Raw genomic sequence first — 27225 nt, forward strand, 5'->3', positions numbered from 1 at the left:
CCATAGGACAGACTGCTGTATTACATATGTTCTGTCTGTATCAGGGGAATATCAATGCATTGTTGCCACACCCACCCTTGCAGAGACACACCTCCTCCTCTACTGCCGCCTGTTACCAGGCCGGCCAGCGTTCTGCATGCATCTGTGAAGGGTCCACAGCTGATGGTCGCGTATTTGTGGCATTGTAGCCCAGTCCTTCGCTCTGATTGGGTGAGGTGCTACCAATGAGAGGTGAGGGGGGGAAACCATGCTGGCAAGTTGGTGTGGTGTGTGTGTGCCGAGCAGACACCATGTAGCAGTGCGAATGAAATGAGGAAATACGTCGGTGCAGGAATATTCTGGAGATCGGTGTTCAGTGCCGCATTCCTCTTCGAGTCAGTTTTGCTGAGTTCAGGCTCGCGCTGAAAAAACTGGCCGTCCAAATTTAAGATGCTTCTGTTTTGAGAGAAGACTTGGTAAGATTTCGTAAAATAAAGGGACAATATGCCAAAATGGAAGTAAATTAATCTTATCCATACAGTGTGTTGTTAGTCAGTCTATTAATGAACAGCATCTGTTACATGGATAAAGGGCCTCTCTACCCTGGGAAGTGGCTCCAGTTTAGCATTCCAGTGTGTGAATCCTCTAATGCGGGACAGCCAATAGGAATGCTCATTCAACCCATGTGACAAAAATCCCTCAAATTGTATTCGCTGCTCCCAAAGAATCTACTGGCCTAGCTCCCTCCATTACTGGAGGGAGTTGGCCTCTCCCTGCTGCCTGTGATTATGTGCTTCTCTTCCATTCTGTGTGAATCTTCTGTCACTCTCTCCCCCCCCCACCCCCACCCCCCAAATCTCGCTCCAGATGGCAGCGGCTGTGCTGAGTCATAGGTGGGGCCGGTTGGTTAGTGGTTAGGCTTAACTAAACGACTCGACACCTGGCTGGTTGTGCGTTGGCCCAATGCTCTGACTGAATCCTTAAGGCCCTAGCCGGCGTGTCCGTGTGCTGTGTGCAGTTTTCTCTGAAATACACGCGTGACGCCAGGTGGCCATGTCAAGTCTTCCAGTGCTGGTTTTCACGATGCCAGGAAATAACTTTTGTGTGACGACAGTGTCATCAAACTATCTGCTGAAATGATCTTTATCTGTTTACTTGTCTGATACTTTCAGTTACATATCTGAGCTCTACTTTTTGGTCCAAATACCACAATAAGGTCTTGTTCTTCATGAGTATAGTGGCCGTCTTTTAGTATTTGAATATTTAAGTGTAATTTGTTTCAAGTTTGTCACATATGCAAACTTACGTGCAGTGAAATGGTTCTCAACTTGCTAAAAATATAACAAAAATGGCAAAAACAATAAAAGCAACAATATATCTATATACTTAAGTTAGTACATAGACAGCATTTTGTTATATTGTCAGTATATTGATCGATCTAATTAAGCTGTAATCAATATGCTTCATATAGGGTGATTATTGAACATGTCAGGTGTGTAGAGAGGTTTGTCATGTTAATCAGTGCTACTCTACCACAGTGCACCCTGCCCCCTGCTGGCCAAGGCCTGCTCTGCGTTACGTAGTAAATTAGGTTCTTCCCCTTTGGGGGGGGGGGGGGGCAGGGGGGTAAGTTAATGTAGTAATAGACTCCCTGGAGCGAAGCAGATCATTATTATTTGATCAGCATGTGCAAAACTGTAATCTTAAATGGGGCTAATTAATAATGCAACACTGCGGCAGTCCGCTGGAAACCCAAATAAAGAGATGTGTGTGTGTGTGCATGTGTGTGTGTGTGGATCAAGTCACTAAATATATAACAGAGAAGGTGAATGCGCCAGAACATCAGTACTGCAGTTTAATTTATTAATTTCTTCATTATTTATTGCAAAATGACTTAAAAAAAAAACACGCAAGGCAAAAAAATAATACCCATGAACATTTCAGTGAATGAAATGCTGACTGAAATAGATCAAATATCAAATAAAAACCTATCGCCCACAGAGGACTGCTGAGGCCCCCCAAGGGCCAAATTCTACTGACAACACAAAGCCAAGGGCCACCGGCTACTGGGGGACACTGGGGTAGAGAAGCAGGGCTTCATGGATATTTCTGACAAACATCGTCAATCAGCCGATCCATTTTCACGGAAATATGAAGTCCATCCATGCATCCATCCATCCATCCCTCTGTTTCATCCATCTATCCCTCTGTTCCATCAACAATCTTCCATGACTGTTTACACGCTGGAACACCCTGCATGCTACTTAGAACAGCAATATCAAATGAATGTTAAATTGGGAATAATATTGTGTTACGTAAAGCGGGATTATCCCGCTCTGTCCTTGGCTCTCTGCTCTCGCTGACATGGCCGCTAATATGCGCAGTTCGCTTCCTGGGAGGCAGCTGTCAGACAATTACCCAGCATGCAGCTCTTTGATCCCACGCAGCCACTTGTGATGGGACAGGTGCCAACAGAGCAGAGGGGGTGACCACTCAGTCAAGGCGAGCGCTGGTTCTTACCCCTCATGTTCCTGTCCCTCATTCAGCACAAATATGGACACTTCAGTGTGAGAAAAATTCATAAGCATCAATCAATGATAGGAGATTCAAAACCATAATGGGTGGGGTTATGGGCCCTGTCAATCACAGGCTGCCTTGAACCACTACTCTGTCTACTTAATTTTTATTGGACAAATCCGGCTGTGATTGACAGCAAAGTGTTAATCCCGCCCACCATCCTGCCTCAGTTTTAAACCCAACACGGCCACATCGTATAAGGAATTAAGACTTGATTAATTCTCTTTTCTGCTGGAGCTCGTATGACTGGATTAGAGTGTCTGCTTATTAATCTGCAAACCTGACTAGAGAAACATCTTGTTACTGGTGAGTGAAAACTTAGAGTCATCTCTGTGACAATCTGAGTCTCCTACACACACATGTGAGGTTAATCGTAAATAGAACAAAGAGAATCTCATGGAGGGGGGGGGGGGGCGGTGTCGTTGAACCTACTGTCACCCTCTGGTTCAGTGGGCAACAAAGGCTATCAAAGAGCCAGGTGTCCCGGGAGAGACGTGATAGTCCGTTACCTCCTTCATCAAGGCCAAACAGAGCTTTTCTGACAGCACGACAACAAATGTTCCCTTTGTTTTGACAAAGTATAGTATACATTCTTGTCGCCTGTCAACAGAAGGATCAAATATCTTTCCCCTTTCAATTACATTCACAGTAAAGTGGGATGTAGAATGCAAAAAGGCAGCGTGCATATGATTTATGTCTGCTTCAGCTTGGAAACAGCCTGCATTTCCTGTTAATAAGAACTTCAAAGCATCCCTAATGAGCTTGCGATTCAACGTGCCGCATCCTTTCATCCGAAGGCTAATTCTGGCTAATGGAGAGTCTTCAGATTGCGGTCGCCGTGGCGTCGACATCAGGTGACCTTGGGGGGCGGGGCAGGGGGGGGGTTTTGCAGGACACGAATCCCCAAGTTTCATCAGCAACCATTTAAACAGGTTGTAATTTGCTGTGTAAGTGAGCTCAGTAAATAAAAGGGGGAGAGAGAGAGACTATAATTAGGTTCCGACGTTCTTCAGGGTATATCAGCCAGGAATGGAAGCCAACAGCTGCTCTGGTAGCAGGAAGCTTTACCAGTCTGGAGAGTTTGGTCCCCCACAGTTAACCAGACCTCCTGTCTTCCTAAACGGACCTTCCATGCTCCTCCTTCGTCACAGAATTTGTGAATGAGCCATGTGTCACGCTGAGTGAAAGAGAGATCTCAGATTGGAGTGGATCACAATTTGGCGTTTTTTTTGCTGTGCTTTTCCTATTCCTGCCACCGGGTGGCGCATTGGAATATTTGTTTCCACTCATCCAGCCATGGCGATTGAGGTGTTACAACAGATTGGTTGTTTTCAAACAGGGATGGGAGGGGTTTGTGTCAACCCCCGAGGGCTACGGGCAGAGGTCTGTGGATAGGTTAGTCTACTCGGTGGGTGTGGGGTAGAAAAATATGATGGCAGTGGAGAGGGTGGGGTCTGAGAACAACAGGTGGAGTAGGTAGGTGGTGTAGGGACACCCCAGAGCAGCTGGACCCCCCCGTGAGGATGCGTCAGCTGTCTTGTGATGATGAGTGTGGGGAGCTGCGCAAGAATTTGCACCAGCTGCACTGAGGCTGCGGAACTGTCTGGCTCGTCCAATGGAATCGCAAGGGCAGCTGTCCAATCAGAGCTCCGACTCTGGGTCAGGTGATGCCAGAGGCAGCTCCTCATGTTAACATCAATGATAGGAAAGTGGATGCTACAAGACCATGGTGGGTAGGTTATTGGCCCTGTGAGTCACAAGATGCCTTAATCTACTTTGTTTACTTCATTTTCATTGCACGAATGTGGCTGTGATTGACAGTAAAGTGTTAATCCCGCCCACCATGCCAATCAAAGCCTCAGTAATTGTCCTTCATCAAATCCAACATGGCCGCATTGTATAAGGAATTAGGACTGGATAAATTCTCTTTCCTGTTGGGGCTGATATGATTAGATTAGATTATCTGTTTATTAATCTGTAAAACTAATCCCCTCCACTCGACAGACGACGACCTGAAACCAGAGAAACCTGGCATGGAGGACGAGCTGACTGTCAAGGAGAAGGAGGCCCTGGAGGAGAATGAGGAGAAGGAGCAGAAGGACGAAGAGGCAGGCAATGGGGAGAAGGAGGTGACCGAGGAGAAAGCGGGGGAGGCAGCTGAGAGGAAGGATGCAGTGGAGACCGGCGACAGGCAGGGGGCGCCGCTCCCTGAGGGGCAGGAGCTGGAGGAGTTGAGGGCACAGGTGCTCCAACTGCTCCTGGAGCTGGAAGAGGCACGGGAGATGTCGCAGAAGCACGAGGAGAGCTTCCACGAGCTGCAGGGTGAGGGGCAGCACCGTGTGGCGGGGTTATTTACCTTCACGTGTAGATAGTGAGATGAACCAGGATGATACAGGACAGCCGTGCAAATAAGCCCAGCAGAAACACAAAGTAACTGGGCCACGTTTCTGTCCCACTGAACTCCACCCAAGCGCAGTCAGCAAAGACCACGCAGCCCAGCTTCATACCACACATGTGACCTAATCACTTCCTTTTCTTTGGGGATTGTTAAATAAGTCGTCATCTATGTTTATGGCAAAATATGCGAGCAATGCATGTATCTGTCCTCTTTTCTTCTGGGCTACTAGGCTAGAATCACAATGCTCCTGGTCAGGGTTGCTGTAAAGGGGGCTATGAAAGATTTGGAAGATGACTGGATTGTTCTGGGTCGGGGGCCATTTAAGATATGCTTTCGTTGGGCCAGTGTGGCTCATTAGCATTTGTATGGATTTGTTGTCCTCTGCTCTCGGGCTACACTCTGCCCTTCAAATTCCCCACAAAAATCACATATGCCAAGAAAAATCCTCCTCCTAGGCTGACACAGTGCAAGCCTCGCGACGGGGGGGTCCATGGTTCCTGGCACCGAGGGGTTTTCTGTGAGCCAGTCAGGGTGGAAGGCAGGCGGCTCGGCGAACGATGGGTTATTTTTAGCAGGCGCTAACACCGCCGACTCCACCACGGGGAAGGTCTTCGGGTTCTTGGGCGTCCTCTGTGGATGCGACGCCGGTGCTCCCCCCGCAGGGCACACTTGGCATTCGGGGCTTAAGGCGAGCAGCTGCTCCCCATCAGTGGGGGGGCAAATACGCTGAGTCACTCGGCCTCTAGTCACGGTGGCAACGTGAATGTGGGGCGATAGGTCTCTGAGTCTGAGACAGGAAAACACGAGTAAACGGCTGCACACAGAAATGTAGGTTCAAATATGCTGTGACTTGATGTTAAAACCAGAATAAGTTACATATTCCAAATCTTTGGGAATCCCGGGAATCTCCCGGACATCCCCCCCAGTGATGTTCAGTGTCCATTTTTACCACAAGCACCCCGCCACCCCCCCACCACCCTGAACTTGATATATAAGGTGGGACGTATGTTCATATATACACAAAGACATTGAATATGTGTGTTTTAAACTGAAATGGGGGTTTTCCCACATTTCACAATGAAAAATCAGAGAATGCAGGTAAAAATGCATTTCTGGATACAAAATTTTCCATTTTCTCATAACTTGAAATGAAACAGTCGTAAAAGCATTTTGATTGTGGCCGTGATGGAGCCACGTCAGATCATTCGACCAGGAAACATCTGAGTGCGTGCAGATGGCCTTTCAGGCCGCCAGGCTTGTAAAGATCCACTTTCACAAATGGCTTCTTCCCTAAAAGCTGAAGTTTTGCCCGAAAATGACATCATATCTGACAGGGCGAATAAACATCAGCTTCCTAAAAGCTTGGCCATAGCGACAGCATTTTGGAGCAGGTAGCCAGCAAGCTAAAAACCGTTAAGTCAAGTAAATTTCATTCTAACCTGAGAAATTAACAAACAGTACAAGCGACATACGACTGTGATTTAGGGATAAAATGGGGAACGGGCATGTGACATCTCTCACATTTTTCATACATGAACACCGTCTGGACAATCAGACATTTTCCCTGAGTTTCCCTTTCACACACGTTGCACTAAACCGGAGATTGTCTGTGTCCGACGCTTTCACACCTACTAGAAATGGTGCTTGGGTAGAGTATTCAGGACCCAGGACATGACAGAAAAGTATGCCTCAGAAATTGCAGTGTTTTATTTACAGCGCTACAGACAGAAATCCCTAATCTCGTTGTCTCTCCAGTTAGCCCTGTTCGTCAGGGTCTTCTTCATGTAAATGACCCTTCTTCTTCACCCTCGGATGTTTGTGTTCTTCCGTCTCCATGCCAATCGCATGCTGGAAATGTCATCAACACTCCCACTCGTTCACTGTGAATTTTCCCTGCTCCATTCACACATGGGGGTCGATCCTGGACTTTGTACTAGGGAGCTAGCAGGGGTAGAGTCCATTTAACGTCTGATTGACTAGAGACAATTGCCTTCACACATGCAGCCCCTCCAGGAAATGTCCAGAAAGATTCAGCGTGGCAGTGAATCTGTGTCCCTCTTATCTCCTCCCGTCTCCACCATATATTTTCCTCCTGGGGTGGTTTTCACTGAATCCAACTGGGGACCCAGTGACCAAACCTCAGTCATTACTCTTGATTTTTTTTTCTGGAAAAGAGTGTCAGGAGAAAGAGGGACATAAACCCACCATGAACTCCCAGTATCTCCCCACTTCCAGTCACTCTGTCTGTCTCTGTCTCTCTCTCTCCACCCCCCACCCCAAACCCAGGTCTGCTGGAAGATGAGCGTCTGGCCAGCGCGCACCAAGCTGAGGCCTTCACACGCCAGATCCAGAGGCTACAAGGTAACTTCAAACCAGGACTGACTGAACCGTGACCGCAGCCAGCCGCAACCAGACCAGGCTGCCTTTTGACCAAGTAAAATAATTTATAACTTTTTAATAATTGGTGACCCTAGAACACGGTCATGCCCAGAACCTCACCTGATCATAATATTATAAACTATAAACTATATTTACGGTCTCATTGGAGGACCCGACTCAAATGTAGGCATCCAAACCATGAGACCACATGACCGTGTTGAGACTCATGGTTTCTACATGTTCCTGCACTTTTATTTTGGTGAATGATAGTCATTGGTTACAAACAGCAATCAAGCAGAAAGTCCTGGTTGACTGATTGGCCCACCGGAGGTGTCCGTGAACATTCCCAGATTATCCTGAGAAAAGCCAGTCATCTTTCCTGGAAGGCAGTACTTGGGTATGGGGGGGGGGGGGGTCATGCTCCATCATGGATCATGTGTTTTATTTTTTCACTGCGGGGGCCCCTCCAGATGCCGTAGGATTCTATGAATATCCACATCCTGCCAAGTAGGCGAGACGTCGTGTACGTCGATGCGGCCCCATGAAAAGATGGGGCATGACGTAACTTTGCGTGATTCTTTAAAAGTAGAGCAACCCCCTGCTACCCCCCCTCCCACGGCCTTGATGGGAATCTGCTTGCACCGCTCTCCAGGGGTTAAGACGTACGTCAACTGTGGACGTGGGGGTTACCACCCCTGTAGGGGGAACCAGGATCTCTGGAAGACAAACCTCAATGATTGTGTGGCTCAGCTGGTTTGGTGGCTGTTTTCTGTGATTGGAAGGTTGTTGGTTCAAATCCCATAGCCAGCATGGAGATTTTGCAGTTAAACCCCAGTACCTCTAGGAACTATCTGACCCTGATTTCTCAAAGGGAAAAAAGTGTATCACGTTGATAAAAGCATATGCTAAATGTGAAAAAATATAGCGGTATTTCTTGAAGAAAGTTGCCCGCCCTTGTAATGCTGTGTATTTATTCATATATAATTAATTCCTAGCAGTGTAGTGCCCTTACTGACTTTGTTCTTTTGTAGCGCATTGCCTGTAATATCCTGTAAGGAGCGCATTTCCATCAGGGTCTCTCGCAGAGGCACACGCGCACTCCAGACGCATGCCATGCACTCTGTGCGATTGACACTCTTGTGTACTCCACCTCAGCCCAGCTGCGCTCTGTCCAGGAGGAGATGGACAGCCTGGAGGAGGAGAAGGAGAGCGAGCTGGCCGAGGCGCAGGAGGAACTGCGGGCGGCGCAGGAGGAGGTGCTGGTGCTGCAGCAGGCGGCCGAGGAGGCGGCGGCTGAGCGGGAGAACGACATCGCCAGCCTGCAGGAGGAGTTGTGCCGGCTGCGGGCCGAGCTGCAGCGGCTGCATGCCACCACGCAGGAGTACGAGCTGGAGATCACCACACTGCGCGCCGAGATCACCATGAAGAGCCAGCGCAGGGAGGAGGAACGCAACCAGGGTGAGACACGCCCACTCTTACTCTGCTACTGCCCCCATGAGGAATCAGATGGCATTACCCACTGTAGATATGCCTTTTTCCTCACATTGATCCCCTTAACAGCATCCTGACAGCCTGCAAATGCTGTTGGCCTGCAATCCAGACACGTTTCAGCTGGCTGATGAGATAATTATGTTCCTGGCCCAGCAACTCATTTTTCATTTCGGAAACGAGAATCTGCCACCACGGCTTTCGTAGCTCTGCAGATGTTTACGGCCTGTGAGATCTGAGCTCTTGGATTCGGCACTTTTTGAAACAAAGAGATGGATGAGAGCGGCTAAGGCAGGGGGGACGTGAGAGCATCAGGCAGTGCCGTGTGACGTCCGGGGACAAACCAGATGGGACCACCCAGGAGGGGGGGGCGGGGGGGGGTTTTGTCAGGGGGGAGAAAGGAACCCAAAAGGATCACGATGCCATTCTGGTGGGGGGTGTCAAAGAAAAACAGAACATGCTAGTTTATACACACTGGGACAGGTGGGCTGTTAAATCCTATAAATGGAGAAAAAGCTCCCCCCTCTCCACATGGACAGCCCCCCCCCCCCCATACAGCAGCAAATAGAATCAGGTTCAGCCCAAAAGTGCATCAAAGACAGCTGTGAGATATAGTAACGGTTGCAGATCTGAGATCAGATCTTATTTAAAAGGCCGTGGAATGTGAAAATGTGACAGTCAAAGTCTGAGCTGCGATGTTAGTGACTCCCAGCAGTAAACCAGAAAGTCATCTTTAAAATAAAAGGCAAAAAAGACAGTTTGAGGTACGGCACAGAAATTCTCACTAAAGGTGCGAAATGTTTCTCTGCCCAAGCGGCTCCTCTTGGCAATGTAAGGCTCTTTTACACAAAAAATCGAAAAGTCTAAGGGAATTCGATGCTGGTCTGTTTTGGACCAGTTCAACAGGCATATGCTGTTTATGCTTATTACTTAATGTTTTAATTTACTGTTTGGCCTCAGAATGATAATTGACACTTTTTGTTTGCTTCATATTAAATGGACGGGGTGAAATCTAATTAAAAGCAGAGCTCATTAGCTCATCCCATCTTCCTCATATGACGTCAGGCTCCTGCTCTTTTCGCTGATCTGTAACGGTGCTCAGATCTTCCCAGACAAGCGCTGGAGGACCTTCCTTATTGTAATGAAAGACATGCTTCCTCAGGGTGAAAAAAGCACCTGGAAATGGAAATTGGTGTGTGGCTCAGTGGGTTAGGACACTGTGCTCAGAAGGTTGTTGGTTCAAATCCCAAGTTGAGAGGAGTGATAAATGTAAATCATAGGGTGTTAATTTTTGGTCACTGACAATTTGTTGAGCTTGTCTAGTAAGTAATTAAAATCAAAATGATCTGAAGCTGTATGGAAATGGACAAAATGGCTATTGGGCTTACGTGAAGAGCTACATTGATCCGTGTCATACGATCACTGCTGATCTGCTGTTGATTGTGTTTGGACAGAGATGCTAACTATACTTAGCATATGTTTCGCTATGCGTCTCTCCTGAACGATTTTTCTGTCAGGTTGTGGATGGTACTGGGAATGATTTCCTTCCATTTGAGCGCATTTCTGTTAAAATGAGAAACTTTGACCAATTCGGTATATACAATATATATACAATGGCAGGAGTCTCCTTTTAAAGACATTGCTCATCTTTAATTGAGACGCAGGGTTCGGCTGTGCTGTGAAAATGTTGATGTCATTTTTTCGCGCAGTAGCTGTAGGTGTTGCAAAGAGCAGAAGATGCCTCAAGTAGGTCATGGTGGCCAGTGGTACCAGCCGACACTCAGGGAGACTCAGAAATTAGAAGGTAGCTGGGGTCCGGCCAGCACCTGGCATCGCCTGCGGTTGCTAAGCGCTAATAGCTGCTACATAAGCAGGAACTTCATGCGTGACCGAGGCAAACATGCAGTAGATGCAGCGTCCTCAGTGTTCTGCGGAATTTAACAAAGAGCTGGAGAGGCAGTGGAAACCACTGTCAGGTCCAAGAGTGGTGATAATAGTGCCATCCTCGCTATCAAGGAAAGAGCCTCAGCCCTCCTTCCCAGAATCCCCTGCACACATCACGATTAGCTCGTCCATCCCACTGAAGAGCGCCGACCTCAGAATTTCTCCGCAATGCATCCCTCAGGGTTCAAGCGATAACTTATGCTGATTTTTAAATTGATTTGAATAGCAGTGTTATAATATAAACTCATGATCTAAAAAAACGCTTCCGGAAAAATATCCCTGTTACAAATACAGTTTGCGCATTAATTAATATGAATAATGCCTAAATGCTTCGCTGGGTGATGAGAGTCCTGTTAGGCTGTTGATTTTACAGTATGACTTCACTGCATTCAGATTTTCCAGATCCCTTAATCCTTCATTTTGATCCCCAGCTGGCCTCCAGGCACTCCCCCCTTTCCGGTGGGTTTTAGGGTCTGTACTCTGCTGGCTGGGAATAGGCTCCAAGCTTGGCACGGCCCAGCACCGCATTTGTATGACATCACACCTTATGCAACGCATTTCTGTGACATCACACCTTATGCACCGATCTGCTGACATGCATTTATCCAGGCTGTGCGATGCCTTTGGGGTATATAGCACCTTTCCTGTGCATTATGTATGGGATTATGTCATTTTTCCAAGCTGTCTCTTTTTTTGGTGTGAATGAAACAGTCCAACCCACTGCAGCCCCACCCCCACTGTGGTCAGCTTGCTCCTCTCATCTTGCTGAATTCCCCCCTCTCATTTCTAATCCTATTTAAATTAAAAAATTCATTTTGCCTTTATCCATGCATGTAACACATCTGTGGCTCAATCAGTCTCAATCTGTGTCTTTGCAAAACTTATCTCCCCCAAGCACTGGGAGATAAAGGGATGTATATTGATGTTGAATCTCAATGTAGACTAAAATGGTCTGTATCACCCCCAGCGACATCCGTGCAGGCGGCTAGGAGAGTGATGGTCAAGTGTGTGAGGTTTCTCTTTGGGAGTCTCGCCCACGTTGTTGACACAACTTCAAAACGCAGATGAGGTTCTCCAGAACCAAGACCTGGAGCATCGTGTATCCCAGCAGAACCTCTGGGTGTCACAATCTGCCCCATTGCTGGACAGAGTTGGGTCGAGATATGTTTCTGAGATAAAAACCCAGTTATGCAGAACATGTGTCTTGGAATGGAGAGAATTTAGGAGGAGGAGCCTGTTGAACTCACATTGGTGCATAAAGGAGAGATCAGATGACTGGCAATGGCCAGGTGCTATATCTTGTTGACATTGCCCGGGGTGCTTTGATGGATGGAGAAGGGGCGGGGCTTCCGGACCCTGTTGTATTTGGCAGCACTGGAGCGCAACATTTATGTGTTTGATTAATATCTATCAAGGAATGTGTGGCTATTGATACACAGCTGATGAGTGAATGACAATCTGAGCAGGCCCGTGTTCTAGATGTGGATTTGCAGGAATTGGAAGGCACGCCACCCACGTTCCCTGTCTGCATTGGCTGGAGGGCTACTGGCTATGTGTCGATGCTCGTGACCAGCCGGCCTCCATTCCGTTTGGTCAGGTGATGTGGGCCTGCTGAAGGAGGAGTGCCGCGTGCTGAAGGAGGAGTGTCAGGCCCTCAAGGACGGCAACAGGCAGCTGCTGGAGCGTCTGCAGCTGCTGCAGCTACAAAGGACCGGGTGAGAAACCTGCCAATCAGGCAGTGACTCCGCCCACTCCACTCGCAGAACTATATTACCAGTCGGGAACAGCTGTCCCTACCGTCCTCCTTCTTAAAAGCTTAAATCATGGAAATGATGTTATCTTTATCCAGCCAATGTGAGACTTCATATTCTGCTTCCATTTACTTGTCCGCAATATCACTGGGTCTGCAGTAGTCGCTGTGTTTGATGTATCTGTGCTATTTGAGAGAACTAGCTGTGGCTTTCAGCACTGCGACTGGCCCTAGGGACCGTCTGCTCCGCAAATAATTGATGAAGGGAATGAAAAAGTGATGAGTACGTCCTCAGAGAGCCCAGTGCGGCCTAACGCGCACAGAGCTGGGTGACGGGGGTGCGATCGGTGGGATGACTCACTCATTCCGCTCATAAGTCACACGCTTATGTTCTCGGGCTCAAACAAGCACTCAGACAGTCGTTTGGTGCGACAGATCAGGCACTGCCGCAGAATGCTAACTTGCTTGTGTTCCTTTAGCATTATAGCTCATCGAGAAACTTTTTAGCATACTTATTCACTCGGGGTCCCTTACTAACTGTCAGAAACACCATAAGCATGCTAATCTACCCATAGCCTCATGGCCATATTAACTCATATAAGCATCTTTAGCATTCTAGTTCACCATGATTTCTTAATCACAGTAACTCATAAACACGTTTAGCATGCTAATGCACCATGATTTCTTAATCACAGTAACTCATAAACACGTTTAGCATGCTAATGCACCATGATTTCTTAATCACAGTAACTCATAAACACGTTTAGCATGCTAATGCACCATGATTTCTTAATCAGACTAAGTCATAAACATGTTTAGCATGCTAATGCACCATGATTTCTTAATCATAGTAACTCATAAACACGTTTAGCATGCTAATGCACCATGATTTCTTAATCATAGTAACTCATAAACACGTTTAGCATGCTAATGCACCATGATTTCTTAATCAGACTAAGTCATTAACATGTTTAGCATGCTAATGCACCATGATTTCTTAATCATAGTAACTCATAAACATGTTTAGCATGTTAATGCACCATGATTTCTCGGTCATAATAATATAAGACACCATTAGCATGCCGATTCACCATGGTTTCTTGGTCATAAGTATCTCATGCAAACAATGTTAGCGTCCTTTCACTGCTATTGCAGATCAGCTCAGGCCCTTACACACCCCCTGAGCATGCTAATAAGCACATTCCTCCGGTATAACTCACATACCCCCCAACCCCATTTCAAGAGAACCAGCTTCCTCGGCCAAAATAAATTAGCAGAAGAGCCTGAACACGTGTGTGGGATAGGAGAGCAGGAGAGAAAGGATTTGCATGTTTTTCTGGCCAGTCCTTGCATATGAAATGCGATTTGATAGTTGCTTTGAGAGACACAAAATGATCCTGACCACTCTGTGGCAGCAACAACGACGTGTGCCTGCCGCTGAAGGAGGAGAGTGAGACAGAGGACGGGCAGCTCCGCGTGGTCGACGGCGGGGAAGGAGAGGTAGGAAGTAGGAGGATCTCTACACAGACCAGCACCAACTGCCGCCTGGTAGACGCCTCGATCCAGAAGAACATCTCCTTCGACGGCAAGCCCGTGACCCCTACCAGCTGGAACGGGGGCTTCACTGAGATCTTCTCCCTCCGCGACCAGCTGAAGCAGGCGGAAGAGAGGGCCCTGCAAGTGCAGAAGGAGGTACGGCTCATCCTCCTCCACACCCGGCTACTGCGGCCTACACAACGCATCCAACAGCGGGAGAATCCGCCAGCAGCTCACCAGCCACGAAACACATAATTCGTCGTGTGTATGTTCATAACTACCCCCTCATCGAGGTCATTGACCAAGAATGTAGCTAGACACCAAAAGTACCTTTTCACGAATCCCCGGCCCGGAACATTCTGTAACGGTAATGGAGTTTGATGAGCGCAGTGGTTCTGTGTCCTACCGTGCCGCTCACATGCCAGGCTGCTGTCCTCTGTGTGTCTGCCCGCAGTGTGAGGGCCTGAAGGAGGAGCTCCTGGTACTGCAGAGCCTGTGCGACAGCAGCCAGAAGGAGCGCGACGAGCTGGAGAAGGAGCTGCGCAGTTACCGAGAGCAGCTGGGGAGGCTGATGGAGGGGAGGGCTCAGGTGAGGGGCCAGGAGGGCCGGAGCTCACAGACAGCGGGGGGCGTCGGGTCCCGCATGAGCCCAGGTCTCCCGGTCTACCCCCCCCTCCCAAATCCTGCCCTGTCTGCCTCAGGGTGGCTGGGGGTCTTTGATTCAGTGTGTCTGTGACTCCATGAGCAGATGGTGCCACAGAGGTGTGTGCGGGGGTGGGGGGGTGGGCAGGTTGGGGAGGAGAGGGGAGGTATGAGTTAATAGTTAAGGTAAATGAGGTATAGGAACCAGAGGAACGTTTAAGTAGGATTAATGGGCTAAGGTTTGTTAGAGATGTTAGCCAGGCTGTGGTGTGTCCAGGGAGGGTATGGTAATACTGTGCAGAACTTTCTCACACACACACACACACACACACACACACACACTACACTCAGCAGTCTGTGTCCGTGTCTCAGAAGCGCAAAAGAACAGCCCTGGCTGCTCGCTCTTTTGCACAAGCGTCTTCCTGTCTGACGTCGGCGATCTGTGTCGCTCTGCGTGAGGGCAGAGACGGCGGGGGTCGCCCCTCCCTCCTCGCCGTACCTCGTGCCGTGTTGGCTTGCAGTGTCCTTCGTCCTCCCAAGGTGTCTCTGTGTTTGTCATCCATGAACCGTGCACCACATCCCGAGATGGTGTGAAAAGTTTTTAGACATTTTTGCTGCAATCACATATATAAAAAAACTAGCTTAGTATTACAAACCTTGCAACAAAAGGGAAATATCTGTATAAAATAAATGATACATAAAATCTTTATACATTAAGCAGGACAATATTTATTATATGATTTGTCCAGACTGTAGTGGCGAAAGTACTAATGAGGGCTAAAACCATTTAGTCCTTTTCAGATCCTAAGAGGCATCCAGCCAGACCGTTCAGTTTCCTGTTCGCATCCTGCTTGGCAGAAGTAGCTAGATTATGATTTCAGGTGCCTCTGAATGGACTAATTTGGGTCATAATGAAATTAATTAGTCCAATTTCCTTGCTTCTGGCTTTCTTTGTGCTGAATTTATATACATATATTTAATGAGGCCATAAGGTTTGTTTCCCAGAATCATACTGGTGTGGGACAGTGGTAGTGATACCTTATCAAAACGTAACTGAGCCTCAACTGGGAATTTTAGGGTTAATGAGACCTACACAAACGACATAAAATTAAGTTCGTAGCCATGAAATTTAGTGTGCGATGTAAAGTGTTATGTAAGGATGTAATGTGTTAAACGTGTTTTCTGTCGAGCTCATTATCTGTGGGGCTACGTCACCGTGGTAACGGCTTCGTCCTGGCTTCCCTGCTCAGAGCATGACTGTCCCGTCCCTCGCCCTGTCACCGCTTCGCCCGGCTGTGCACGGCAGCCCGTGTGCGCGACGGGGCGTCATCAACACCCCCACCCCCGCGTCTCCCCTGGCTTCCTTCATCTGGCTCTCTCATCGCGCTCATAAATGCCTCCATGCGTAGACACTGTGTACCTGTGTGTCCACACTGCGCAGAATCAAATTCTCAGCAAATTTGATGGTTTTTGAAATGCAGTTATTTTTTTGCTATCTATCTATCTATCTATCTATCTATCTATCTATCTATCTATCTATCTAATCTATCTATCTATCTAATCTATCTATCTATCTATCTATCTATCTATCTATCTATCTATCTATCTATCTATTTAATCTATCTATCTATCTATCTATCTATCTATCTATCTATCTATCTATCTATCTATCTATCTATCTATTGATCTGTGTTCCATTCCATATGTTTATCTACCTGTTAACCTGATCATGTTTTTTTTATCTGTTAGGTTTCTCTGTATACCTACCCTTCCATATGTAATTGTTTTCTTTTTTGTCTTTCGCTCTCTCTCTTTCATTTTGATTTCCCTTACTTCCCGCTCCTCCTTCCTCCATCCCCACATTCCCTTGTTTTTTTCTCAGAACTCCACTGCTCCATCTGAGCCCCCTGTTCTCTCCATCCCCCTCGTAGGAATGATTGTAATAGTGGCCCTGGTTTGGTGCTGGTGGTCGGAGCTGTCATCTAGAGGGGCCCAGGTACGGGTATGCTGTTTCTTTATCCTCCCCCGAAGGCCAGCCCCCGCCTCCCCCCACCCCCAATCACAAAAGCCACAACATACAAGAAAAAATAAATGAAGTGTCAGTCTGGTGACAGCAGTCCCCATCAGAGGTAGATTCCAGTGGGATTTATGCTTGTAAATACACAGTGTGACAGTGCGACCGACAGCCGACAGCCACGTCCTCCTGTGCGCTGCTGCATAATTAGCAAATTTTCTGTCATTTTAGCAAAAATGGTTATATTTCAAAGGCCTTCCAGTTTGATATTTTTGGATTAAACAAGGTGCATTAACAGGGAATTTTTGTAACAGAAAAAGTGTCCCCCCCCCCCCCCTCAAAAAAGAAAAACTAAACAAGAAACTATGAATGTGGTCGACTGATGACCCGGAGAGAGTTGTACCTGTTGCGTTCTGCCATCTTGAAGGCTGGCGCAGGTGCGAGTGCGAGAAGGGAATGTGGGAAAGCCCATGCCCCCCCCCCGCACCCCCCCACACCCTACCGCTGCACTCCCTGCCATCACCCTTAGCAGTACAGACTTCGCAGCCTTGCGCACCAACAAGGACTCATATTCCACTCATGTGCCATCCATCCCCACAGCAGCACTGAAATGCGGATGCGACACTGGATGGCCTGTGTGGGGCGGGGCGGGGGGGCTGTCCTGTTAGTCACTCAAATTTGTATCATAAACAGAAGATAGCAGGGCTGGATACGTCCCTAACAGGGTCACCAGAAAAAGACGAGCCAATTCTGCATCCTTCATTCCGTGGAACGACGCAGAACTTCCAAATGTGAGATTCGTAGTGGCAACGGGAGCCGTTTCATCGCTGCTCCGATGGCGTCAGTGAGGGAAACATAGCCAGCGGTGTGTCAACAATTCAGAGCCCTCCTGGGCATCATGAAGATCCCCGTCTGGGCCGAAATGGCTGAAAACATAGCGGCGTCAGACCCGCTGCTCAGCCCAGAGAAGAAGCATTTCCTGCTGTGGGGGGTGAAAGCGAGAGTAATTCCTCCACCGGCGCAGGGACGCTCGTGGGAGTATTACTTACACAAAAATGTTCTGAGGGCAGAATGAAAAATTAAAAAACCAATCAGATTGTGGAGGAGGTGGGTCCAAGGAACTAGCAGAGGTGGGACCAACCAATCAGATGTCTTGGTCCCACCTCCTCTAGTTGCTTGGACCCACCTCCTCTACAATTTGATTGGTTATCTCTCTGAACCAATATTTTTTTTGTTCTGCCCTCGGAACAATTTTGTGTAAGTAAAACTCCCACGAGCATGAGGGACCCACCATGCTGAACCCCTGGGCCCGAGACAGTCTGTAGCTTTTCAGGACTGTCTGTTAACTGTTAGTTGAGTTAGGGAACAAGGCCTGGGTCCAGTTACAGTTTTTCTCAGTCGCTTTGGTGCTTTTCTCAGATCAGAATGAAAAGTCTCAAAACCATTAGTGCAACCTCCACAACATTTAGTCATTTGTGCACATCATAGTAGCAATTTCTCCTTCCTCTGAACAAATTGCAAATGCCCTTGGACATGTATCAGTTGCTTTCATACAATTCTCTGCCGTTTTATAACATTATCATTTGCTTATGTCATGTCAGTCAAAATGAACTATACTTTTGGATGCTGAATAGTCGTTCCCAATAAAACTAATAGTCTTCATTTCATTGCTTGAGTCATTACATACAAAATTGTTGAATTAGTTATCAAATTCTGTCAAGCAAATTTTATACCTTTCTTTATTATTTTTTTCTGGAAATGTCTCCTAAATTGAACAATTTCTCTCAGGTGACGACGAGGAGGTGTGTGAAGTATTAGTTGTAACCAATGACAAGCCACTTGTTCACAGTCACTCATGGATCAATCCCATGAACCCTCAATTGGCAAGCATATATGAACCGAGCAGGAGCAGGTGTACCATTTCTACAATTCTGTGACACAGAAATGGAAGGTCAGCATCGTGGAAGAGGGGTGAGGATGCGGGGGGGACAAAACAGGGGAAGAGGGAGAAGACGCCAAATACATAGGCAGATTCCTAATGAAATTAGGGCAACACTTGTTGACCATGTTGTCAATCACGGCCTCACAATGGATGAGGCTGGTCGGAGGGTGCAACCAAATGTTGGAAGAACCACTGTGAATTCAATCATTCAAACATTTCGTAGGGAGAACAGGTATGTATAGTATTGGACAGTAATCCAACATCTCATAATATCTCATGTTTAGTGTACATTACTGTAATTTTACTGTAAATGGCTGTACAAAAAGTGTATAGTGCTGTCTTGAGCATTTTCAGGTAGTCTCACCGAGTTCTGACCTTTTTTTCCATTGGAAAACTGAATACTGTAAACTGTCATAATGAAAACATGACAAAGCCATTTGACTATCTTGTTCATAAAGATGGTGTCAAGACTTCTCATTTTGATGACACTGGCAGTTTCATTGACATGAATACTTGCTTTTGAGGAATGGATTATCGATTTTGAGCAAGTGACCTGCTTTTGCAGGTTATCCACTAGGTTTTGCAGTTTGCACTAATTGTTTTGAGAAATACACTAACTGCTGTGCAAATGTTAATAGTGATGTGAGAAAAGCACCAAAGCGACTGAGAAAAACTGTAATACCCACTGACACGTGACTTTGGGCTGTGTTTTACTGTGCCTTAAGGTCAGAGCAGGTCTTACGTCTCTTGGAAACGAAATGGAGCTGCAGAGTTCTTTTAGAGGAAATGCAAAGAGACAGAAAATGAGATGTGTATAAATGTGTATTTGTATATTATATTTGTATTGCAGTTTATACACGTCCTGAGTGAGAAGCCGTCATTAGTGCGGACAGATGCGAATATCCGGTGGCCAGCATCTGTTACACTGACACACACACTCAGATCTTTCCAGTCTAATATGTCCTCTGAAGCTTCTAGACCTTGGGACACAGTCGTGGGTTTGTGTATGTTTTCTGCACGTGTTAGTGTCTATTAGTGAACTCCAGGAAAGTCCGTCTGTCTTTCAGTAACGTGCGTGTGTGTGTGTGTGTGTGAGAGAGAGACCGCATGTCAATACGTACAATTATTTGCATGTGGGTGTGCACACGTGTGTGTGTGTGTGTGTGTGATTGCAGCGTTTATGTGTCTGTACGTATGCACTCGCGTCGTTCGCGTCCAGTATATGTTTTTCGGCATGCGAGGTGATGACCTCTGACCCCTGTCCCCCCCTCCTGCCGTCCCTAGGGGAGCGAGGGAGGATGGAACTCGGTACTGGTGGTTGCCGTGGCAGCAGCTGCCTTGCTGATTGTGCCCAGTTTGTGCAGAGCCGTCTCCTGAGGACCGTGACGGTAGTGATTACGCCACCTAAGCAGCACACTCTTCCCCCCAAGCCCCTGCTCGCCTCACGACGAGCCCCATCCCATCGTACCTGCAGCTTCACCTCCCCTTTGGAGGGGGGGGGCGAGGCATCAAAGAAGGGACTGGGACACATTAACCACCATGCTGCCACCAGGTCTCCATTCTGAATGACCCAGGAGGATTCTGGGTAAAATGTGTTTTGATGTATGATGTTACTGCTTATTGACTAGCATTGCATAAAGGCATAGGATTCTGGTGGGAGGTTGAAGTGCACGGACCCAGGGAGCCATTGATATCGTTGCACGTGTCCCCCCCTCCCCCTCCCGGCGCTCAAATGCACTCAACGGTAGCTGTCCAGTCTCCCCCTAGATGGTCCCTCATTGGTGCGTTGACGAGACGGCGGACCTGTGTAAACTCTACACCACCTGCAGCTCCCCTGGATGCATAAACTAACCTGTTTATTGATTGATTTATTCTCCATTGAGCAGAGGCGGCCTGAACTTTAGTTTCGTTTTTTTTTTTCCGTCCAATTGCTTGTTAAATTTGTGCAGTTGTGTAAGGATTCGAAGAAGCGCAGAGGAGCTAAGCGTGCTGGAAGATGTCAGGTTGGGATTTTTTTTACGGACTCAGATGTAAATCTGCCGTGCTTTAAGGAAAGAGCGCATTGTCTCGGGTGGAAACTAATATGAATAATGTTACTCTTAAATTCTAAGTATTTTTAAAACATTTGAATCACTTTATCATTTCAATATCGAATGAGGCTTCATGAATACCAGGTTTCATTGTTTTGTGTTACATTATCCTCTTGCTTCTTGTTCTCTTATAGCATGTCCTGTACAATTTTGGTAAAAAAAAAAAAGAAAAAAAGAAATTACTTTATTGTATAAATGCTGCTTTCGGAGATGGTTGTGGCATTGGTTAGGTTTTCGACCTGGTCTTCCTGTGTGTGTTTAGCTCCTGGCACGCAGTAGGGGGTGCTGTCGAGCATGGCCTTCTCGGGAGAGTGTGTCCAGCTAGGGCTGCTTGGAGGAGGAGGCTAGGGTGTATTGTCAGATGTACGCATTTCCAAACAGCCCCCCCCCTTCCCATGACAATGTGACCACGCCAACAGTGGTTGTGACCCTCTATGCCAGCGTGTTCACTGGCATCCCCGATTGCACCCGGCCCAGTTCCTCTCCGTCTTCATGGGCCACATGCAGCATGAGAACTTTCCGGAGACAGTAGGAGGTGCCCGCTTTCAGAACGTTCTTGCAGTCAATGTCCAGCACAGTATTGGGCTGCTGCTGCTGTTTTGGGCATGCTACACTCACTGACATTGTGGCACTGACCTGGACCCATGCTGGTTATGTGTCCAAATATTTCATGCCTTCCATCACTGAACATGTGGGGTGAAGCTTCAAAACCAGTGTTTCCAAATCCAGTCCTCAGGAACCCACAGACAGTCCAAGTTTTTGCTCCAGGTAAGGAGATAGGAGGGAGCAAAAATGTGGACTATCTGGTAGGGAGCTGGGAGGGAGCAAAAATGTGGACTGTCTGGCAGGGAGCTCGGAGGCAAAAAAAACCATGGACCGACCTTGGATGCCTGAGGACCAGATTGGGAAACACTGTTTAAAGCACAAAGAGCTGAACAAGCCTGTGGGACAGTCATACCACAAACCGAAGAAGGTCCATTTATCAGATATTGCTTTACCCTCCAAAGTGAAACAGCTGCTGGACCCATAGGAATATCACTGGTTCAGCTTCATAGCTTTATATAGACCAGGGGTCTCCAGCTCCGGTCCTGGAGAGCTACCGTCCAGTAGGTTTTCTATCATACCCAGCTTCTGATAAGCCACAGCTGTTCTCAGGTAAATACCAGGAGCAGGTGTGGCTCATCAGAAGCCAAGTGGGACAGAAAACCTACTGGATGGTAGCTCTCCAGGATCAGAGTTGGAGACCCTTGATATAGACACTCAGCAGTCACTTTCTTTGGTACACGTGCTTGTTAAAAAGCCTGATCCTTCAAACAGAGAACCATGTGGCTGCAGCTGACAGCATACAGCACACAGACAAGGGGGGCCGCTAAGCATCACAAGAAACATGAACAAAGTGATCTTGCGCATGGTGTGACTGTTGGCGATATACACGGCGGCCCCAGCATCTCAGAAACAGCCATCCTCCGGGGATTTTACCATCCAGAGTTTACAGAGAACGGTGCACTGAACATAAAACATTCAGTCAATGGCATTTCTGTGCCCGAACACACAATGAAAGAGGTCAGAGGAAAATGGCCAGAAATGTTAAAGCTAACAGGAAGTTAGCTTCAAAGCTAAAAGGAAGTTAGCTTTGCACAAGTACAAAACAAAAAAAAACAACGGTAATGTGCAGTACGGCCCACCTGGTACTCTGGGGGAGGTGCCTAATAAAGCAACCACTGAGTGTGTATGTATAATACTTATTGTGACAAACAATCTATTTAAGAAATGAGGTAATGCTTAATTCATTTTAAAGACCTCCTGCGTAGGTTATTGTGAGAGGACCGAACTGCAGCTTAAGAAACAGACAAATCATGATGTTCTTAACCCAGAACAATTATTAAAAGGCACAAATATTTTGAAAATAACATTCCCTAATCTGTCTGAATTATTATTCTTATTTTGATTAGGTGAAGCAAGTTAGTGTGTCATGAAATATATTTTTATACTGATTTATTTTTTTGCCCAAATTATGGAATGCAGTTTTGCTGTCTGGTCTGTAAGGTAAAAAGGAAGATCACATTTCCTCCTGTTGGGCTGTGGAGTGACATTTTTGTACATAAACAGACTTTTTTGTGAAATGCATGTATGCATTAATGCTGAGCGCATTTTGCAATCCATATGTCCAACTTTTGAAATGCAATTTGGTGCAACAGCAACCTTCTTTGAAATAACTTTTTTCAAATTTCTTCTTTTAATCTTTACTCAGAGATATGTTTTGAATGATTTGATGGGCGCTGTTTAATCCTATATTCACTATTGTTTTATTGTCTTGTCACCTACTGAGGGCAATTTACACTAATGACAACAGCTGTGTAGATGTGTAGATTTTATATTCGAATATTGTTTCTAGATTGCTCCTCTTATTACAAATACACATATATATTATGTGTAATATAATTATAAACAAATTTCTGTTGTCCTATTCCTGTTCTCATTGTTTTTTAAAAACTTGTGTTTTAATAAACACCAAGCCTTCCTTGGATACCCATGATTCGATACACTTAGCCTTCAGTGATTTATCAGCCTTGTAATTGCACATTCGCATGCAGCCTGTTGCAAACATGGCAGTTTACTGGAATAATTATCGTAACTGTTTATGTGCAATATATAAGAAAACATGCCTACAGTTTGTGCTGTAGTTTATTTTGTTTAAACCTCACAGTCAGTTATTTGATCATCAGATTTTTCACATCAAAATCTTCTCAGTTGAAATAAACGTGTAAGTATGCATTTATGTATTTTGACTATTATCTGTGTCATTTCCTCCATTCTTTTTGCCTTTTACATATAAACTTGCTTTTTAATTGTCACAGAGAGGCGCAGTTGTGCGCGAGTGTCGTGCTGATAACATTTTGTTGCAGGGGTGTAGAGAGCTTCTGGAGAAACATGGGATCAGTCACTTCTCCACGGGCAAAGATCTCATAAAATCCGACTCCTGTTTCGACTCCTCTGCTCTTGCTGGGATCATACCAGCACTTACCAATGTGAAAACTTGCCTGTCCTGTTCTTTTGGCTTTTTGGCACGTGATAAAAGGGTGTGTGATTTTGGACAGTGCAAAAAGTTTGTTGCGTGCTCCGTAGAGGTCTGGTCTGCCTCTTCGCTTTAAGTTACGCTGAATTAGACACATGACCTGTGTGATTAACGTGCTCGTAGGCTAACAGTTGAAGATTTCCCCTTTTGGTCTCTTAGTTTTTCCGCATGACGAGACTTTAGATACTCCTGCAGCCCCATCGCCATTAGATTTCATGCCATGGTGATTGCTTTGTGCCTGGGTAAGGTGACCACCTGATCTTCAGCTGCCTTTTATAGTATATAAGCTTTGTGGAATCGTGCAATATCAACTGGCATCCCAGAAAAAAATAATATATATATATAATGTATTTTTATCCTTGATCAATTAAAGGGTGTGTTTGAATTTCTGTTTATCTTAATATGTTGAATAATTTTCTCTAATAGATCAATGCATGTGAGAAATAAAATATTTTGTATTTCAGTATGATATTTGTGTTGTATGTACTGTAAATAGAATTAGGAGTGAACTGAAAACTGTAATGACCATAAATGGATACTTAAATTAAAACATTGCATTGTCAATAGTGAGTGAATCTTATATTGACTGTGTCTTATCAATATTAAATAGCTTAGAGAGTGAATATTTCCCAATGAGAAGTAGTAGTGCGATTATAATTGTAATTATATATTTATATACATTAGTTAACTATACTAAGTTTTCAGTTTAACTAGGAGGACAAACTCCATTAATCAACAGCCGTGTGATGCATGTTAGTTTCATTAGATGATGGGTTTTTGCATGCAAAGAGCAGTAGATTTAGTCACTAGCTAAAGTGCATGATTCGTTTGGTGGCCTCAGAAATTGAATGAGACTCTTCCATGAATCCAGACTTCGACATGGAGCAATACCGTCGATTGTTTCCCTGATACTTATGCGCCTTTCAGTCTGTCTGCCTCCTCATCCGTAAACGATGTGTTTCAAAATACATTTAAAGGGTATTTAGGGATCACGTCGAATTCTAAAGCTGCGCTGGTCATTTCTATTTACTCCTCACCTGTCATTACTTACAGATTCGAAACAGGATTTGATCATCCTGTGATGTGGAATTATAATCAAAATGCAATGAATTATGACTAATTGGCAGCTTATATTCAGAGCCAGAGTGTGAACCTGTTAAACAATTAGATTAGTGCTCAAACTGGGTCTCACTGGCTGTCAGTCGGCACTCCAGTCACACCATTACTGATATTCATTCATCCTTTACTTAAAGAGATAAACATCACCCTAAATATGTGTATTATTCTCTGTCCCTCTAGGAACCTTAAATAATGATAAAGACATATAATTGTGTGTTTTTTTTAAATTTATTCTAATGGCAAAAACCATTAGCATTAAATCAATATAAAGCAACAGGCCAAACATGAATCAGATTACTCAGTTCTGCTACTGACCAGTTTGCATCTGTGTGCACTGCTGATATTCCAGTGTAAGAAAAGCTGATGTACGTCTGTCTTTCTGTCTCTGTAATATAGCAACAGAATTGTACTGTAAAGTGTTTTCTAATATATTTGTACACATCCTGACCTAACACACTTAGCATTTTTCCTGATGGGCTTGGTTGTTTTCGAAAGAATTGTGAGTATTTTGGTAAACAGCCTGTATATTTTGTACGAGATTTGGAAATAAAAATAAAATATTTATCATTACTCTGTCCCGTTCTCCGTCGCATTTTACTTGTGACTTAAAAATCTATATTAGCAGCAAAGCTGCCGTTGGCCTACATATAGTTACATTATATTTAACTGTGATCTCGCTTCCTAATTTTACTCTCACTGTTAAAATTGGGGTATTGAATTATAAACTATCACCTCACACCTTTTCGTCACGCCGGGGGGGCTTGATACTCAACCTAGCTCTTCTCATACAGTTTTTAGGTTCTAGCTCCCCAGTCAGGTCTGCTGTCCAAAAACATGTAGTTATTTGTGAATTGATCGCATCTCGTATGACGACTATGTGCTCGTGTAAAGCAGGTATATACAGACAGATGCTAATCACACACTCATCAGAATGATGCCGTCAAAGGCCGCGGTTGGATAAATGGATAGAATGACCACTACACAGCACATATTTTTTCTTTAGTGTCACCACTGAGTTAATGCTGACATAAACACATGTGGATTATCTATATGATAAAATCCATATACAGGGTAAGTTTCCTGTCATTTAAACCAAAGCATCTAAAATTTATATTTAAGATACACACCACAGCCTAGTGCGATTCAATTGACTTAAGACATATTAATAATGATTACAAATTTCTACTTTCTTTTTTTTACAATTACGCCATCATGATTCAATTTTTGTTATGACAGTCATCCAATTTTAATATTTGGGAAGTGCTGTTTTGATGTTTGCTCACTAGCTCTGGATAGAAATTATGAATATTGATCAAAAAGTAAAATGAGGAATTTCTGGTCTTGTATACGATTTTTAAGTTGTATGTTTGAATGAAATGTAACTTTACTGCTACTTTCATTCATTGAGATTGCTTTTCATATCTAATGATATTTAGTGTTAACTTTCAATACTAAGATTCACCTTGACTGGTAGATTTGGACACAGAGTTTCAGTCACACACAGTTTTCAAAGTTAATTTGTCAGTGCTGTTCCGTCATGACCGTGCCTGACAGAAACCTCTAGAAAACAACATGTGAAATAATAAGGTAAGTGAAGCGTTTTCAGACCGTTACTATAGTAGCCCATCCGCTTAGCCATTAAGCTGTACCTATTTCCGGGTTTGCATGTTACATTACACTGCCTAGATATATATAAAATAGAGTGCCCTCCAAAAAGGTTCTCTAATACGTCATAGTAGAAGCCTTGTCCCAAACTGAGAAGAGCCACACGCTGGCCTGTATCACCCTCTCTTTCTGGGACCACGTCACCTCTGTTTGTGTGCGGGGGGAGTGAGATCACCCACTCTGTACAGGCCGCTTAGATTAGACCCCTTCCTCTTGGGCGGTGTGTGTATTTTGTGGTAATATCCCCTGTGCCAAAGGGTCTCCCTCCCCAATTGGGATTATATGGGGGGGGGGGGGGCACTGCTGAGATCACCAGCTGAGTGGGTGTGGGATTACTTTATGGTGCTGTCACAGACACACGGGAACTACACATGTGCAGCTGCTGTACGCTAAATGTTCTGTACTTTAGATAAACATCAACGACGTTGCTGATACCTGCAAAGTTGTTTCATCCTGAAATGTTCATGGTTATGGCCACTATTTCCCCCCCAAATCTGTTTTTGGCTCACTAACAAGTTTTTTTTATTATTATTTAAAGACATGACACAAAGGTTTAAATGATTCCTGATTTATTTCCAATCAACTTACAGTGGTACTGAATTTAAAGACCTCTCACTACATATTTA

General features: G+C 45.5%; 1 protein-coding gene across 6 annotated transcripts in view; it reads left to right on the forward strand.

Moving 5' to 3' along the window:
- Window positions 1-25509, forward strand: part of ccdc136b (coiled-coil domain containing 136b) — a 33799-nt gene extending 8290 nt beyond the window's left edge. For 3 of the 6 annotated variants that reach the window (XM_023812654.2, XM_023812652.2, XM_023812650.2), the window contains exons 2-9: window positions 4561-4878; window positions 7241-7315; window positions 8489-8791; window positions 12363-12480; window positions 13931-14207; window positions 14506-14640; window positions 16576-16689; window positions 19934-25509. In XM_023812654.2, the coding sequence (XP_023668422.2) occupies window positions 4590-4878; window positions 7241-7315; window positions 8489-8791; window positions 12363-12480; window positions 13931-14207; window positions 14506-14640; window positions 16576-16689; window positions 19934-20026 (1404 nt within the window). In that variant the 5' untranslated portion in view covers window positions 4561-4589 and the 3' untranslated portion in view covers window positions 20027-25509. Of the gene's footprint in view, window positions 1-3449; window positions 4286-4560; window positions 4879-7240; window positions 7316-8488; window positions 8792-12362; window positions 12481-13930; window positions 14208-14505; window positions 14641-16575; window positions 16690-19933 lie in introns of those variants that run through there. The other 3 variants (XM_023812653.2, XR_002838348.2, XM_072710042.1) reach the window with 3 other exon arrangements.
- The last annotated feature ends 1716 nt before the right edge of the window (window positions 25510-27225 follow it).

The sequence above is a fragment of the Paramormyrops kingsleyae genome, chromosome 3 (genome assembly GCF_048594095.1).
Source record: "Paramormyrops kingsleyae isolate MSU_618 chromosome 3, PKINGS_0.4, whole genome shotgun sequence".
Lineage (NCBI taxonomy): Eukaryota > Metazoa > Chordata > Actinopteri > Osteoglossiformes > Mormyridae > Paramormyrops > Paramormyrops kingsleyae.